Source organism: Canis aureus, chromosome 9 (genome assembly GCF_053574225.1).
Source record: "Canis aureus isolate CA01 chromosome 9, VMU_Caureus_v.1.0, whole genome shotgun sequence".
NCBI classification, from domain to species: domain Eukaryota; kingdom Metazoa; phylum Chordata; class Mammalia; order Carnivora; family Canidae; genus Canis; species Canis aureus.
In genome coordinates, this window is record NC_135619.1 from 48,511,524 (window position 1) to 48,529,627 (window position 18,104).

The 18,104-nt window shown below is 37.5% G+C and overlaps 1 protein-coding gene and 1 pseudogene across 20 annotated transcripts in view; both read left to right on the forward strand.

The window, feature by feature from the left end:
* The window catches only part of SIPA1L1 (signal induced proliferation associated 1 like 1), a 375,082-nt gene that overhangs the window by 266,869 nt on the left and 90,109 nt on the right, over nt 1-18,104 (forward strand). For all 20 annotated transcript variants that reach the window (XM_077909830.1, XM_077909833.1, XM_077909838.1 and 17 more), the window contains 3 exons: nt 4,013-4,187; nt 13,656-13,759; nt 16,818-16,975. In XM_077909830.1, coding sequence (XP_077765956.1) covers nt 4,013-4,187; nt 13,656-13,759; nt 16,818-16,975 — 437 coding nt within the window. The remainder of the gene's footprint in view (nt 1-4,012; nt 4,188-13,655; nt 13,760-16,817; nt 16,976-18,104) is intronic.
* On the forward strand, nt 2,906-3,415 carry LOC144320139 (large ribosomal subunit protein mL42 pseudogene; annotated as a pseudogene).

Here is an 18,104-nt window from a genome sequence, read left to right on the forward strand (position 1 = left end):
ATGACTCAAAACCCCAAACCTTAGCTCTGACTCCGTGTACATTTGTTCTTTCTCATGACACATTCCTTATTATATTTACATAACTCCTCCTTAATAGCTCCTCTTACCCTGGCAGGGAACATGGTTGCTGACTAAGGATCCCAGGAGCCTGCATTCAGAGAATACCACCTACCTTGATTTAATTGCAGTAGAAACCAAGAATAGTAGTATTGTCACGTTAGAGGATAGAACAGTGACATTTGGCACAGTTTCAAACCGGAGGAAATTTGACATTCTAACACATTTCCTAATCCTCTTAAAGGCTTCTTCTTCTCACAAGCAGCAGACACCAGTTTGTGCTCCTAGTTGCCAATGGAGTTCACTAGAGTAGGAGAAATCCGTCAAAAGACGGCGGCACACTGTCTCAGTGGCCTCAGATTCAGCTTCTCCAGAGGTTTGGGGCAAGTCTCTTTACTTCCCTCTGTAGTGAACTCCTTTTTTATATAAACGAATCCTTTTGAACATTGCCCAGTGAAATCTTAGGCCTTTATCAGAGAAGTTTTAAAAAGCCATCTACAAATCCAGTGTCACTGTGATGCTTTCTCTGGAACAGAGTGACTTTTGTTTTGCATTGTGGCACAAGAAGGCTGATCTGAGAGGCACAGAGCCAAACAGCAAATCACTCAAAGCCCCTTCCTTTCTCCACATGGTTTCATCTCTTTGATAGCTCTCCATGCAGGGAGAGAGTAAGGATCTGGCTGTATTAAGGACTTCTTTTGTAGTTGACACAGAGCCTACCACTACTTTTTATTTGTTGAGACCTAACAGGGTAGGTACTCAGATTAATTCTAAAGCCAAGGTGTGATCTCTACCTGTGGGAGTCCCACTGCAAGCATTAGTCAGCCACGGTCAGACATTTGAAGCAGGCCAGCAGAGAGAAGGGTGCAATGTCAGTAGTGTGCAGTAGGTTTTATTCTAACTTCTTCTGTTTCATTTTTCCTACATGTGGTTTATGAAAATAAGTCAAATGTGTTTCTGTCAATAACTTAAATGAAGTAGAAATAATATTCCATTATTGCTGTATCCAGTTATTTGAAAGTTTCAGACTTGGAACTTTACCTTCTGCTTGCTGGTATAGGCAGAGCAAGGTGGAGTCAATTCTGTGCAATTATAGCACTTTTAGGGAGCTCTCATGTCTGGGGGGGTCATATAAAGGCTGTGGAACTTCCTTGTCAAATAGGTAGTATGCAGTGGAGGGAGGAAGGCAAGTGAGAGATTTTCCCCCATGACATTTTCTTGTTACTATTCGGAGTCATTTGGTTTAGAAAGTTGGAAAGAGTAGCTCAGGTTCACAGTCACTTATGTAAAATGGCAGGGATTGGATGTGTTTCAGAATTCAGAAATGTCCACATTTTATAAGGATAACAATGTATACATCATATAGTAATATTCCCAGTGGGTTCTGAGCACCCCACAATCACATTAATATTTCTACAGGGGAAAAATGTGAATATTCATATAATGTAGAATAAATTAAAGTACTAATGTACTTAAATAAATAATAATTTAATTAATTTAATTAATTAATTAAAAGTACTAATCCCACATCGAGTTTTACTGCCAGATGTGTTTGCTTAAATTTGATTTTTAACCTTTCAACTTCAGAAGTGCAAATCAGAGGCTGTGGACTATGTTGGAGTGCTAGAAATCAAGACTGCTTGAATCTTGGTAATATTTAATGGTGCTGAGTCACGGGACTGAGTTTGTGGTTTTGTGTCTCCCTACTAGACCAGTCACTTCCTCTTTCTGTGCTCCTACTCTGCTGATATGTCACACAGGATAATATTAGCTGTATGGGCTGTTGTGAGGATAAGCTAATGTATCTTAAATACTAAACAGCAATTGACATATGGAGAATATTCAGTAAATGTTAGCTATTAAAATTTTGCCTCTTATCTTCCCCTTTTCACTTTGGGAGATGAAAATTAACTGATGCAGTGGTTGCAGTGCCACTCTGGAAAGAGGACAAAGCAGTATGGAGCACCTCGATTTCTGTGGGGAGTTAAAAGTCTAAATTTTTATATTGGAAGCTAACATCTTAGGGCCCCTGGGTGGGTCAGTTGGTTGAGCGTCTGACTCTTGGTTTCAGCTCAGGTCGTGATCTCAGGGTCTTGGAATCCAGCCCCATGTCAAGCTCCACACTCAGAAGCTTCCAGATCTTCTCTCTCTGTCTACTCTCCCCCCACCTTACTTTCCCACACGTGCACTCTTTCTCTCTCAAATAAATAAATAAATAAATCTGAAAAAGAAAAACTAACATTTTGTTAAATGACTAATACCACCTTAAAATTTGCAGAATTACTAGACTTTTCAGTGATGTATAAATATTTTGATTAATGTTATATCATATTTAAATCTCCTGAATGATTTGTTTTAATGTCTCTGAGGAAGGAATATTTGCCACTAGCTGATTTGCCATTATGAAACCCCTTTTAAGTTTAAAGTTTCTATTCAGGCACTCATCTTTTAGAAAAATACTTGAAAAGTACACTGTTGATGATGCTAAAGCTCTAACAAAGATATGTCAGATTTATAATTTAATATATTGGAAAAACGGCATGGGAATGAAATCTTTTCCAGTTTTACCAAAGGCAAAAAACCTCACAAGTAGATTTATGGGCTTTTTAGTGTGAAACAATATATTTTTAAGTATCTTTTATAAAGTGAACCTCTGCTTTTAAATTTGTAAAGCCTTCCCTTTCTAAAAGGGGGAGATGATTTAAAAAAATAACTGGGATTGAGGTAAAATGGCGGGCTCGTGGTGCCGCTGACACAGGGATGAAAATAGTTACGCGTGGAAGCAGAATTTAAAATCCGTCTCTCTTCAGATCATCTTTCACAACACCCAATAGCATCTTGATTGACCATGGCATAGGCAGCAGTAAAATGGGCAATATCAAACAGAACTGTCTGGAAACATTTATTTCCAATTCAAAATGGAGCTTTATATTGTGTTTGTCATAAATCTACGTATTCTCCTCTACCAGATGACTATAATTGCAAAGTAGAGCTTTCTTTGACATCTGACGGCAGGACAATAGTATGCTACCACCCTTCTGTGGACATGCCATATGAGCTTACAAAACCTATCCCTCAGCCAGATCCTGTGCATAATAATGAAGAAACACATGACCAAGTGCTGAAAACCAGACTAGAAGAAAAAAATGAACACTCTGAGCAAGGACTCATGATAGAACAACTTGGCAAAATGTTCTTTACTACTAAGAATCGTTGGTATCCTCACGGACAGTATCATAGACATCTTAGGAAACTGGATCCTCCAAAGACAGATGATACTGAGGTTTTCAGGAATCAAAAAGATGTTATCTTTTGTCACATTTGCCATTTGAGAAACACAATTGAGTATATTCACTAATATGTTATATAGCAAAATAATAATAAAATGTCTTTTCATATGTTAAAAAATTACCTTTTTTTGTCAAGATGTTTTTTTACAGACTCATTTTGTATTTGTAATCCATTCAGAGAAATTCCCTACAGTATCAAAATCTGTTCTAATGATGTGTGATCTTGGTGTACAGAAAGTGTTAATTCGTTTTCCTAACCTTTTATCTAAATTTGTGAAGATTATAGTTATAGATGCTTGTTCTACTGTCTTTTTTCTTTTTCTTTTTCTTTTTTTTTTGGATTAGAGGCAGAAAAATTAAAACAGAATGGTTTCAAGGGGGCTGTCTGGGTGGCTCAGGGCTTGAGCATCTGCCTATGGCTCAGGTGGTGATCCCAGGGTCCTGGGACTGAGTTCCCCATCAGGGAACTGGAGGGAGCCTGCTTCTCCCTCTGCCTATGTCTCTGCTGTCTCATGAATAAATAAATAAAATCTTTAAAAAAGAAAAAATGACTTGAAGAGAAGAGAGATGTTAGCTATATGATGGGCGTGTGCTCTATCGACTCCTAAAAGTTAGTGGGCAAGGTGGGTCTGTCTCTATATGCAATGTACTGCCTCTCTCCACAGCTGAACTATCAGCAGAAGGTTGGCATCATGTACTGCAGAGCCGGACAGAGCACTGAAGAAGAGATGTACAACAATGAGTCAGCCGGCCCGGCCTTTGAGGAATTCCTTCAGCTATTGGGAGAGCGTGTTCGGCTCAAAGGATTTGAGAAGTATCGGGCACAGCTTGACACCAAAAGTAAGAAATACTTAGACTCTCCTGCTAGGCTTATTTCCTTCCTGCTGTGTTGATGTTCATCTGCTAAATTGCCCATAAAACAACATTGCCATTTACTGCGGAACACTGCTGGTGATAGGGGAGAGGAAGCCAGAGAGGGAGGATGTGGCACCAAAACAATTGAAGACTATAATCAAAGTAGCTAGGATTGGACTGTTAAAAAAAAAAAAAAAATAGTGTTATCAGAAGTGTTGATGAAGTAGTAGAGCAGTGGGTGCAAATCATGCAGAATTGCTCCTGGATAGTGTTGCATAAATTTCACTATATTTAGCTGAATGTTGGAGTGAGTTAAAAATGCCAGAATCTTAGAACCATCTGGTTGTAAGCCCTAGAATTTTTTACTTTCATGAATTTCTTTCGTAATCCTGATGCAGTCATCTATGCAGTTAGCCTTTGTATGGTATGTATGTATTCTATTAACATTGAGGGCTTTTGTTTGCTTATTTTCTATTTTTATTATTCATAGTCTAATTGAATCCCTAAGAAAATCGGCTTCTTAGCTTTGGTATTAGTTTCGCTCCTGATATGTGTTGATTAAAAGTACAACGATGAAACAGTTGTTTTAGCTATGGCTTATGAACATACAAGGTTTTACACTGTCATTCCCCAAATCTTTAATAACATAGTTAAGTTCTTAAGTATCTATTAAGGTTAGAGTATGTTGATGTCTGCTGTGTGTCTGTGAGGAGACAGTTTTAAATTTTATCTCAAGATCCATCCATGGACACCTGTGACCTGTTTTTCTTTGAGAGGGTCTTTGGATTAGCACATCTGTATTGCAGTCTATAGTAATCTCTCCGATTTTCTGTACAGGAAATTAAATAAGGAGTTGAGTCATGAAAACAGAAAAGCATTCATAAACTCCACTGCAGGGAAGAATTTCCTGTTGCCATGGTTTTGCTGTTGCCAACTTGGAAACGACATGCAAGAGAGACTATTAAAGCCCATAAATAGCCTCAACTCTTAAATATTATTTTAACGTTCCATACTGTGCCTGCAAGTGCATAAAATGTTCAATCTCAATATGTCCTGAGACCCTTCTTTTCCAGATGCTCTGACATTTGCCCAATACGCTTCATTCATGTTGTCCCAATTTGTTGTGTTATATAAATTATCCTTACCACAAAGAGCTATATGAAAGGGTCTGGGAAGAGAATATAATAAGCACCCTGGTTCTTTTTTTTTTTTTTTTTTTCAATATATAGTATGTTAGTTTCAGGGGTAGAATTTAGTAATTCATCAGTTGCATGTAGCACCCAATGCTCCTCACATCAAGTGCCCTCCTTGATGCCCATCACCCAGTTACCCTATGCCCCCACCCACCTTCCCTCCAGCAACCCTTAGTTTATTCACGAGAGTTAAGAGTTTCTTATCGTTTGCCTCCCTCTCTGTTTTTATCTTATTTTTTCCTTTTCTTCCCCTAGGTTCATCTGCTTTGTTTCTTAAATTCCACATGTGAATGAGATCGTAGAATTATCTTTCTCTGATTTATTTCGCTTAGCATACATAATACCCTCTAGCTCCACCCACATCGCTGCAAATGGCAAAATTTCATTCTTTTTGATGGCTGAGTAATATTCCATTGTATGTATATACCACATCTTATTTATCTGTTAATCTGTTGATGGACATCTGAGCTCTTTTCCAGAGTTCAGCTATTGTGGACATTTTAAGCACCCTGATTCTATACATGAATGGCCAGATTAGAAACTGATAAGACTGTATTTTTTGTGCATTCACATATTCCCAGGCACTTCTTCGTGATGAAAGTCAATGTGAGAAATGTATAGTAGGATGATACATTAAGCAGTGTAGCATCAATGGAATAAGCAAAATAAGCACTCTATGCATATTTTGTCCCAATATCCCAATGACTGTGAAAGCTAGAGGGGGATAAACCTAGATTAGCCAACTGTCTCTAATGGCACGTTTTTATAGTGTAATAATTCAGCAGGGAAGGAGTTCCCTTTTCACTTACAGTGCCCTCGTGACAGGCCTCTATAACCTTTCAGGGTAAAACTGATGAGCAGAAGAGTCTGTAGTTTCTTTTTCTGCCCTTTCAGAGTATCAGTTTTTCTCCAGGTAACAGAAAGAGAATATTTCTATTCTAAAGCTCAGAACAGAGGCAGTTTGTTATCTCTCTCTGAGCTGATAGGGTCAAAACCAGCCTCTGCATACTCCAGCAGCCTCTCACTGACCATGGCACACCCAGAGATGAAACTTTGCTCTGTATGCTAGGAGGTCATTTCACCATATTTTGTCCAATCTTATTTTGTGTCACCTAAGTCTTTCTTTTAATATAATAATTGAAAACAGAAAATACTGGGGTGCCTAAGTTGGTTAAGCATCCCAACTCTTTATTTCAGCTCAGGGTCTTGATCTCAGGATCATGAGATTGAGCTCCAAGTCAGGCTCTGCTCTGGGCATGGAGTCTGCATAAGATTCTCTCTCTCTTCCTCTGCCTCTCCCCACTCTTAAAAAAAAAAAAAAAAAGGAGAGGAGGGGGAGAGAGAAAGCTTTCCTGTTCAACTGTTCTTAAAGGATCATATTCTTTATATTCAGCAGTGTAAGTGTGATTGGATCTGTTGATTCATAGTTTTTATCAAATAAAAATAGTAATTGCCAGTTTTTTTTTTTTTAGATTTTATTTATTTATTCGTGAGAGATGCAGAGACATAGTCAGAGGGAGAAGCAGGGAGCCCGATGTGGGACTCAATCCTGGGATTCCGGGATACCCTGAGCCAAAACCACTCAGGTGTCCCAGTAATTGCCAATCTTTTATTTTTTTTTTTTAATTTTTTTTTTTTATTTATTTATGATAGTCACAGAGAGAGAGAGAGAGGCAGAGACATAGGCAGAGGGAGTAGCAGGCTCCATGCACCAGGAGCCCGACGTGGGACTCGATCCCAGGTCTCCAGGATCGCGCCCTGGGCCAAAGGCAGGCGCCAAACCGCTGTGCCACCCAGGGATCCCAGTAATTGCCAATCTTGACTTATTTTTTCCTGTCCCCATCTTCTGAATATTCAATTATACATACATTAGGTCACTCACTGACATACCATGGGTTAATGAGGCTCTGTTGATTTATTTTTTTAACCTTTTTTTCTATGCTTCCATTTGAATAATTCTTTTTTTTTTTTTTTATTTATGATAGTCACAGAGAGAGAGAGAGGCAGAGACACAGGCAGAGGGAGAAGCAGGCTCCATGCACCGGGAGCCCGATGTGGGATTCGATCCCGGGTCTCCAGGATCGCGCCCTGGGCCAAAGGCAGGCGCCAAACCACTGCGCCACCCAGGGATCCCCCCATTTGAATAATTCTTATTAATATATCCTCCAAATTCACTATTTTTTCTTTTCTTCCATAGTGTCTTAATCTGCTGTTAATCCAGTCCAGTGAAATTTTCATCTTCGGGGCCAGAATTGAATTTGGTCCTCTTTTCTTATATTTCCTACTTTCTCATTAAGTTATATTGTTCTTTAAATACTTGAACGTATTTATGATAGCTGTTTTAAAGTCTTTGCATGCCAGTTCCATCAACCTTCATATGAGGTCTCCATTTAACAGATTCTCTCCTGCTTTTGAGTTCTATGTTACTGCTTCATGTGTCTGGTTACTTTTGATTGGAGAGTGTATATTGTGAATATTTTATGGTTGAGTGTCTAAATTTTGTTGTCTTTAAAGAGTGTTGAGTTTAGTTTTGGTAGGCAGATAAGTTACATACAAAACAGCTTAATCTTTATAAACCTTTTTCTTAAGCTTTATTAAAGCATACCCAGGGCAGTTCTTTACTGTCTAATTTATCTCTTCTACTGAGGCACGATTTTTCTTATGTCTGAATACCTGCATGTTTAATGAGGTCTCTACTGTGGCTGGTTAGAACTTGAGTGTCTTTGAACCTTATGTGGACTGTGAGAATTGTTTGCTTTACAATTCTCTGGTAGTTTTTCTTTGCCTAATAGTTTTTCTGTTATTGAGGTATAATTGACACATAGTATTATATTAGTTTCAGGTGTAGAATGTAATGATTCAATATTTGTGTATATTGTAAAAGTCTAGTTATCATGTGTCACCATACAAGGTTACCAAAAATTTTTTTCTTGTGATGAGAACTTTTAAGATCTACTCTTCAACTTTCAAATATGCAGTACAGTATTACCAACTATAGCCACCATGCTATACATTACCCTAATAGTTTTTCTTTGCCTGGCTTTTGGAATCTTACTCTGTGTGTGCAGCTTATACTATTTAACCCAAGATTCAAGGGGGCCCTTATGCAGATTTCTGAACCCCTTTCACAGTGTAGCTCTGCCCAGCAAATATCAGCTACCTCAGGCTTCCTAAACACAAGTATATTTTGGCTTTCCTCTTCAGAGCCATGCTCTGTGCTGTTGTTCCAAAAGTACCTCCAGGTAGAAAACCTAGTGGGATCAGAGGGTTCATCTTCTTTGGCTCTTTTTTCTCTAGGATCATTATCCAATGCTGTCTATTATAAAAATGTGTGAAAAAAGGCTGTTTCAGATATTTTGTCAGTTTTTTAGTTACTTATAATGGGAAAACAAGTCCTATACCGAGTACTTGTGTGGCTGGCTGGAAGCAAAAGTCCCAGGTACTTTTTATATTTGTCATCTCATGTAGCCCCTCACAGACCTTGCTGAGTACTAGTTATTCCCATTTCACAGACTTGGCTTCTTTAGATTAAAGTGCCCAAGGTTAGACAGGTAATAAGTACTTGGGAAGTAGAACAGACCCTAGTGCTATGGTTGATAAAGTGTTCAGAAAAAGCATAAATGTACAATTAAGTACAGTGAAGCCCAGAACTCTGCCTTGTGGTTGTGTCCATCCCTTTCTCAAGCCCTTGGGCTCAAAGTACCGAAGCCATCTCAAGAAACGGCTTTGCTTGTCATGCATTACAGTTCTATTCAGATTTTTGATGGAGCTATTGAACCATTTCTTGTTTTTCCCAGTTTTTCATACAAGTCTCTTTTCTTGGTTCAGAAATAAGGTCTTTTAGCAAACAAGCTACAGATGTGACAGGGGTTGGACCAGTTCTATAATGAAGACATTTTCATTGGTGGATTTTTTTTCTTCCTCACTTTGTCTCCGTATTTGGATGACATGACCTCTAGATAATTACCATCCTCTCATACAGCAGTAAAGACAAAAATAAACTTACCACAAAGCAGTTTGTTGTTTGAAAGCTGGAGACCACCTTCATGTTTAGCTGTGGATATGGATGATTATTTGGAAAATCATTTCCTGGATGAGGCTCATTTGTCAAGACCCAACATAGGAGACTTTAGAAGCCCTTGTAAAGCATTCCTTAAAAGCCTTGCTTTCATTCATTTGCTGCAAATTAGTGAATGCTTGTTGCTTCCCCATTTTTCAGCAGTGTTACGTACCTCTGAGATTCAGAGTCTCAGAAGAGATACAAGCTTTTTCATAAAGAAAATAAGTCCTTTATTTGGAATATTTAAACTTTGATAAAGAACTGGAGACAACTACCATTGCTTAAATGCTCTGTATATGCAGAGGGCCATTTGGAGTTGTAGGCACTAATGAATGAAGAAAAGGATTCTTTTTTCACCTCTTTAACTTTGAACTGTTCTAAGATTTTTCTTGTGCGTGTTCCTGGAATGCACTTGGCAAAGAAATTAAAATATGTAAAGGTTCCTACTTAAGGAAACTACACTTTTTACCTCAACTGCACAAAATTCTAAATTCTAATCACATCTTGAGCATCTTCTTTACGGGCTAGCCCTTTCATATACATTATTTCACTTAATCCTCACAGCTGTAAGAATATCAACAGGCAGAGAAGTGAAATGACCTGTTGTCTTTTAGCAAATGATGCTGCTGTCATTCAAATTCAGATATTCTTACTTCCAAATTGGGAATCCAGGTAATTGTAGATGTCTTGCCAAGTGAGTCATTAGCAGAAAACAGTAGGGGCTAACTCCTGAGTGCCAGCCTCGCACTGTCTCAACTTTTCTCACCCCTCTGTTACTGATTTTTAAGAAGCTCAAATGTGAGGCTCCATGCACAGTGTACATTCACATGCACACTCACACATGCCTTGAACTGAAACAGTGTGGATTCTTCTGTCATGGTCAAGGGCAGGACAACAAACCCTTCTTGGTCTGACCCTTACTGAAGTAAAGGAACACATCTCCTGGCCATGGCTGAATGTACCTTGAAAAAATACTAGTAGACACGGTGGATGCCAGAGTAGGTAGAAATTCTTGATTTCCCCAAATACTTCATTAGTGAGTGAGTGCGTAGTACCACAAGGGCAGAAGTGTGTCTCCTCTTGAATATGTGCTGATGTTCCAGATGTCAGTACGGGGCCCTGGCTGTGTTTCTGAGCATTAACTTCTGCATTCCCCAGACCCTGAGGCGAGGTGCATAAATGGGACATCTGAGGGTCTTCAAGGGGTGGTCCCCAGCAGCCACCTGACTATTATTATATTTCAAATTAAATAAAGGGATAAAAATGCGACCTACAAGCAATCTGATTTCATCTTGCATTTGACATGTTCTGTAGTGGTGAGTTACATTTAATTAATGGAGCTTAAGCCTTCTTCATTCTGTTGACTTTATTTAGCCAGCGTGTGTTTAGTTAATGAGATTACTTTTCTCATGTGTTCGTAAATATTTAAAACTAGGAACTTTCCTGAAATCAAATTCCATAGGCTTGTTTTCTTTCATCTAGCTTTTCTTAACTCCAATACATCTGTTAGTGACTGAGAAATGGTTGTTATGAAAGTCTGATTACTTTTCCTCATTCAGATTTATATACATTCACCTTATCAACGAAGGTTTCAGACTACCTAAAAGTAACAGAGTTGAGCCCAAAAGAGCAGTCAAGGATGATTATGACACAATCTGAAACTGTTCTCCAAACTCATTAATTAACCAGTTCATACCATCTTCAAATAGAAATACCTAATGTAGGATGTTATCATGTATCTACACTTTTTCAAAGCAGCTGAGAAAAATATTGTCACCATTCCTCAATTATTCAGTGCCTTTTATCTACACGGAATATTAGAAATTTTACTTTCTATGACTTAGCATAGAGTGCTGACCTTATTAGTGGGTGTGTGCCACTTGCTGGTAGTATGATTTGCAAGCAAATAATATGATTATCAAGATGACCCATAGGATGCCGGAATTTACTTTTTGACTTTTAAAGCTCCTCACCAAATATGAAGGAGCATTATCTTCCTTCCATAACTCTCTTCTTAAAGCATATTTCCCTTTAGAAAATTTTCAACATATGTTCTCTTCAGCCAGAGAGAAAAGGACTTTTGTCATTTTCATTTTCCTGATTGTCATGCTATTAAATTTTTCATGGATTCAGGGTTTCAGGGTCACTAAAAATATATAGTAATAGCAACATTGGATGCTGTATTCTTTAGAATATATAACAAACCTCATTTTCCATTCTCCCCGATAAAGGTTAACAATTTTGTTTTTATGTACTTAGTATTTTCAGGATTTTGGTATTCCTTTCTTCTCAGAAAGGAAAATTTCATTATTTTGGCCCTTTTTCATCTCGGAAACTTCTGAAACTATTCAAACTGTTTATCAGCAAAACTTGGGGGTTTCCAAAAGTCCCCAGAAAAAGGCTGGTCAAGCAGTGTACATTTTGTAAATGAGGCATGCAGAAAGGAAAGAGAGAATGTGCCAGCAGTAGAAAAACAGATTATCTTCAGCGTTGTCTTCCATATCAGCTTCTCTCTCTGGCAGTAGAATCCTTTTAGAATTAGACAGACATAGAAAGCGAAATGTAATTCATGAATACTAGATGACAGTCTCTTTTCTGGTTCATTAATTTTGCTCAAAATTGACTTGAAACACATGTAAGTACATGTCAAAGCTGACACGTTCACTTTAAGGTTTTAAAAATGTCCTAATCAGTTCAAGAGTTATTTATAGCAAGAGTCCTTAACAGTAGATATGTTCTTCATACTTGAGACCTGTCTTAGATAGTTCAATTATTTATTGTAGTAATTTGTAGTTTTTGTGTTGCTGGTCATTAGCATTTAGAAGATTTTTTTTTCCTTGGGAAGTTATATGTTGGTACATATTTTTTCAATTTTTGAAGTGTAATCTATGCTTTATTTCACTTTTAGCTTGCTTTTAACCCTTTGCATCTAATGTCAGCTTTAAAAATTAAGATCTCCAAGAAGCTTGAGGTTGAAACACCAGGCCCTTGAACATTTTTACAAGTCTTTGTGCAAGCCACCATTGTGGTCTATTCTTGGAGCAGTGCCTAAGGGCAGTGGAGCTACTGCATTACAGTCACCCTGGGGGTGTTTATTAAAATAGATTCCTCTGCCCAGCCCCAGACCCACTGGGGGTGGTGCATGGGAATCTGCCTTTAAACCAGTTCTCCAGATGCCACTGTGCATACTAAATTTGAGAACAACTGCCTCATGGTGTATGCCAGGGGCTTTGTCTTGGAGCTTCTCTAAAATGCAGGAAACTGTTCTGGTCCTCAACGGTATGGTTGATGGAGGCTTCAGTTTACCCAGAATGAACGCACTTCTGTCATTTTGCAGCCTATTAAGTCCAGTGCCTTTAAGACTAGAGGTAGTACTCCCTTTCGTTTGGACACTTAATAATTCCCTTCTCTGGTGTCCAGTGGTTTGTGGCCAATTGGTTTGTTAATGATCAAGTGGGTAGAGGTTGCTGTTTAAGAAAGGTGAGAGCAGAGCACAGTCTTAAAACATTGTTGGACATTGCTCTAATATCTTTGTTATTCAGTGTTACAGTCTTGTTAAATTTTGTTTCTTAAGAACAAAACATTTCTCTTAAAAGTATTGGAAAAGATGTCCTTCTTCTGATGTCTGTGGACAGAATTTAGGGGTGTATAAACTTAGATGGGAAATAATTTTACATTTATTTTCACTGACCCCCTAATTAAAATTTAACACTTCCTTCAGTTTTGAATGTAGGCAGCCAACTACAGTTGTGTAAGTTCTACCTATGATTTTATTGCAGGCAGAAAGTGAAGATATTTTCATACTGTATTTTTCTTGGAGATCCTTCAAAATATTGCTTATGTACATCACTACTTCAAAATCATAGTGGTTATTATTAAATCAATTGCTAAAACTTGTTATAGAAATCTAACATCATATTTTAAAATTATTTTTGCTATTTTACAGTATAATGGAGTTCTATTGAAAACATATATATTATACATTTACAAATATTATTCTGAGAAGGTATCTTCACTAGACTACCAAAGAAAATCAGATACAAAAAGTGGGCGAGAACACCAATGCTAGATCTTATCTAACATCTTTTCATTCTAAACCATTTCCCCCTTTTTTTTTTTTGAGATATTTTCCTTAAGTGAACTATTTTTCCTATTCTTATAGTCATCTCATCATTATATATATACTTTTTTTTACTGTAGCTGACTCCACTGGAACTCATTCTCTGTATACAACATATAAAGACTATGAAATTATGTTCCATGTTTCCACCATGCTGCCATACACACCTAACAACAAGCAACAGGTAAGAGATCCTGGTGTTGTCTGTGTTTCTTCGCCCTTGTTCATTTCCCCCAGAAGCCTAAGTGGCAAGTTTGTAAAATCTTAAACCAGAATTTAATGTTGCACCTGTCACCGCGGCAGGAAGCTTTGTACTTTGCGGAAATAACGAATAGCAAATGAGCTGAAAACAAATGAAGAGACACAAATTCTAGGTTAACAGCCAGCTGGATGGCTTTGTGAATTAATCATTTGCTTTTCACCCACGAGGATTGAAGTTTTCATGGAATCTGAAGAGAACAAGTTGAAATCATGGTGATTAGGTGACCCTGCAGGGTTGCAGAGAACAAGTATGAGTGGGTGAAATTCCATCTCAAGAGGCTAGGGTACAAAACAGGAAAGTACTGATGTGTCATTTCAGTTTTCAAAGGAGTTCTGGTATACTAACTTGGAGAAAAACCAAAATAAATGTCAATGGGCTTTCAGAAAAAGGTTTTTTCTTAATGTTTGTCTGGAGACAGCAAAGAACATAAAAAATGTTGATTGCCTTTGTGTACATCACAGAGTTTCTTTTAAGAGGATCTAAAAGCACAATGCCTATCACTAAAATGTGGTCATTGACATAGTAAATGAAGAAAACTTAAAGTGGCAGATTGTTACAGAGCAAAATAGAAACGTGTACTATTGTTTTAGAAAGTATGTGGTAGTTGCTGTTTTTAAAAAAACATTTCAGAATAAATGATACCAAACTGACATTTAAAAGAGCCAGAGAACTAACAGCTTCTCCTTTCAATAGCAGTTATAAACACAAGTGGTCCAGTATTACTTCTGACCCTAAAATGGATATAGATTTTGTTATTGTCAACTGTTGTGCTAACAGAACACAGGCCAGCTGCAGAATGAATCACATCCTCTTTCCCAGAATTTAACCAAACACTGATCTAATCTAACACTTCATCACTGCAGGTTTGATTAAATCACAAATCTAGGTAACAAAATTTTGCCTCTTATGATTACCACAGTAATCAAAAATAGGAAGCAAAGCAGTGAATCAGTCACAAATCTGAAATAAACCTATTTAAGATAAATTCTATGATCTGGAATTTGTTGACAATTTTCTATGCAAATTCCAAGTTCTAGATTATCCAGAGAGGAAAACATCATGCTAAGAAAAAATATGTTTTTCTTATTCTGATTGGTAAGTAGACAAAAAATTTCAGAACATTGACAAATGATCTTTAAAGGATCCTTTTTTTTTTTAATTTTTTATTTATTTTATGATAGTCACACAGAGAGAGAGAGAGAGGCAGAGACATAGGCAGAAGGAGAAGCAGGCTCCATGCACCAGGAGCCCGATGTGGGATTCGATCCCGGGTCTCCAGGATCACGCCCTGGGCCAAAGGCAGGCGCTAAACCGCTGCGCCACCCAGGGATCCCTAAAAGATCCTTTAAAGGATTATTCTTTCTACCTGATTACTCAGAGAAAGTATGATATATGTAGTTAACAAGATTCAATTACTTGTTTATTTCTCCTAAATGAGTTGAAGGGTGTTGAGCAGCATAAGTTGGCATTTAAATGGACAGCTATTTAAATTAGTTAATTTGGAGGCCCACTCAAGGCAAAAGTGTTTTTATGGTCCTAAATCAGAGTGAAGAAATAATTTGTACTGTTGCATATTAAGAGATTTTAGTTCTCTAGCTAGGGAATTTATTTCTTCTACAAAGATCACTTTATGCTTGGGGGGGAAAAAAACCAGAAAGAACATATCTTTTAAAATCTGTGGCAAGAATTTGTTTATAGATACTGTCTTTCATTATAGATAATGTGAGATGGGTAAATGGATTTATTTCTATTTGGGTCCTTTATTAAGACCTTAGTGTTACATGTCAATCAATGTTTGAAGAAAGAATGACATTGCATCAAAAAGGCAATGAAATCATCTATGCAGGAATGACATGATACATAGACCAATTGATTTTGTTGTTGTGTCCAAGATCTTGAGTAGATTAATAATGTTTAATAATGGGCATATTCTGTATAGCAATCAGTACAGACCTTTATTTCTGTAACATCCAATAATATATCATGTTTAGAAATGAAAGTAAATGGCCTCATTAGAAGATAATTTGGGATGCTTTGAAATTCCTAAGGTTAAAAAGTACATTTCTGGAACATTCTAACTCCCAATTCTCAACCCTAATCTAAAAGGCTATTGTTTCTCCCAGCCGGCAGCCAATATTAGATCATTGATTTTACTGGTATGTAATTTGTGTAAGTTAAAGTTGCTGGAAAATTAAGAAAAAAAGTTTTATAAATGTAAGCTTATGCCTAACAGAGTTGATATCAATGGTATATTTCATTATTTTTCTCCTTATTAGAGGCTCTATATTAATAAATATGAGAAATACAAATTTTGTTCAACTTTATTTCACACTACTGAATTAAACTATCTAATAAACCCCTCTTGGCCTAGCCTGACTTGGGTTCCCTGAATTTGAAAGCCACCTTTCCAAAACACCATTTAATGTGAAACAGAAGGTGGTCTTAAGCAGCTTTCATTGTAATTAAAAAAGTGATTTAAACTTGTAATTTAACCTGCTTTAAGGAATATTAGTAATTTCTGCATTCCCAGCTGGTGACACAACAAACATGTTCGAAAACACCTTAGCCACATTTCTTTAAATGAAGTGAATTAAAGCAGAACATAAATTGCATTGTAATTACTTCAGCCATTCTCTTTTCTAAAAAATCTTCCCTATGGCAAGTTTCTTTCTTATGTGAAAATGGAACAAAACTGTTGTTATGGAAACTGAGACTTTGGAGAGGCTAGAACTTGGCATAATATGCCAGATATTGGTTTGCTCCTGAACGGGCTCTATATTTTATGCAAATTTCAGAATACTCATTTCTATATTCTTCCTGGGAGGAAATAAGACAGGCTAAAATATTGACAGCAACTGTGGAGATTGCCTACCTTAATATGGCCTGATTAATAATGAATGTTTTAAATACAGTTACATAAGGGAATTGAGGAAAATGCAGAGTGTTGTCATTTATGGTGTTTGCTTATTTTTTGTTTTAGCTCCTACGGAAGCGACATATTGGAAATGATATTGTAACAATTGTTTTCCAAGAGCCAGGAGCACAGCCATTCAGCCCAAAAAACATCCGATCCCACTTCCAGCACGTTTTCGTCATCGTGAGGGTTCACAACCCCTGCACAGACGGTGTCTGTTACAGGTACTGGCACAGCAGCAGTAGCTGCATGGGTGTTGGCCGGTGGTCACACAGAGGGCCCCATCCAATTCTTTCTGAAGTGTCAGTGGAAAGCTATTACTATTTATTTTTGTCTTTAAACTGTGCGTGTAGATGGCCAAATTCACACAATGACGTAACCTGACGGCACTGACATTGCCCAGACACGTTGGTTAGACACCTGCTATTTCCATTTGCACCTCCTCCTTAGGTGGTGTCCTTCATCCATACCATCTGGTCACCAACTAATTACTCACACTGCTAATTATATTTAGCTTTTGGTGTGGCAAGAGCAGAGAAGAATGATCATAATAAGTAGAAAAGTTTTGTTTTGTTTTAATTATTATTATTTAAAAAGCTCAAATCCTTGCTTAGGACTGATGGGATTCACTCTAACATTTCTGACTGCAATCTTTGAGACGTTTCTATTCTTTAGTAAGCCTCTGGTAAAATTATTTTCATGTTGCTTGTTCACCTAGTCTCATGAGTATCAGAATTCAGGCATCTGTCTGCAAGAGGCCTTTGGGTGTTGACAAGGATAAGGACCTGAATTGCTGGGTTGACATGGACATAGTACCACGAAGACGTGTAGGGCTATTCTAGCATTAATAAGATGTTTCTAATATGAATCTGTCCTTTTAAAATACAGAATTTTGTCCTGTCTTTCCATCCCTAAAATTTGGGAGATTGGACTTTGTTAATGTTGGATATTTGCTTTTGAATTAGTATAGCCACCTACACAAAAAGTGGCCAACACAGACTGATAATTGGTTTGTTGTGAGATCCACAACTGTCTAATTCTGGGTGTCAGTGTGGGTTAATTACAGAAGTTGAACAAGTGGGTTCAGGGAACAAAACAAATAATAAAGGATGCTCTGGACTACTGCGAACTGTCACCTTCCCTGCACATCCTACAAGAACTATGTATGTTGGCCTCCTCTGATAAGCCTAGCACTAATTCTAGGCACTTTACCTGGGCTACCTCATTTGATTTTTAAAACCCATACATTTGGTACTGTTTCTAAAAATCCCCATTTTAAGATGAAGTTTAAGCCATGGGGACAGATAACTTGTCTGTAGTTAGCTGGTATCAGGTAGTTTATTTATTTGACAG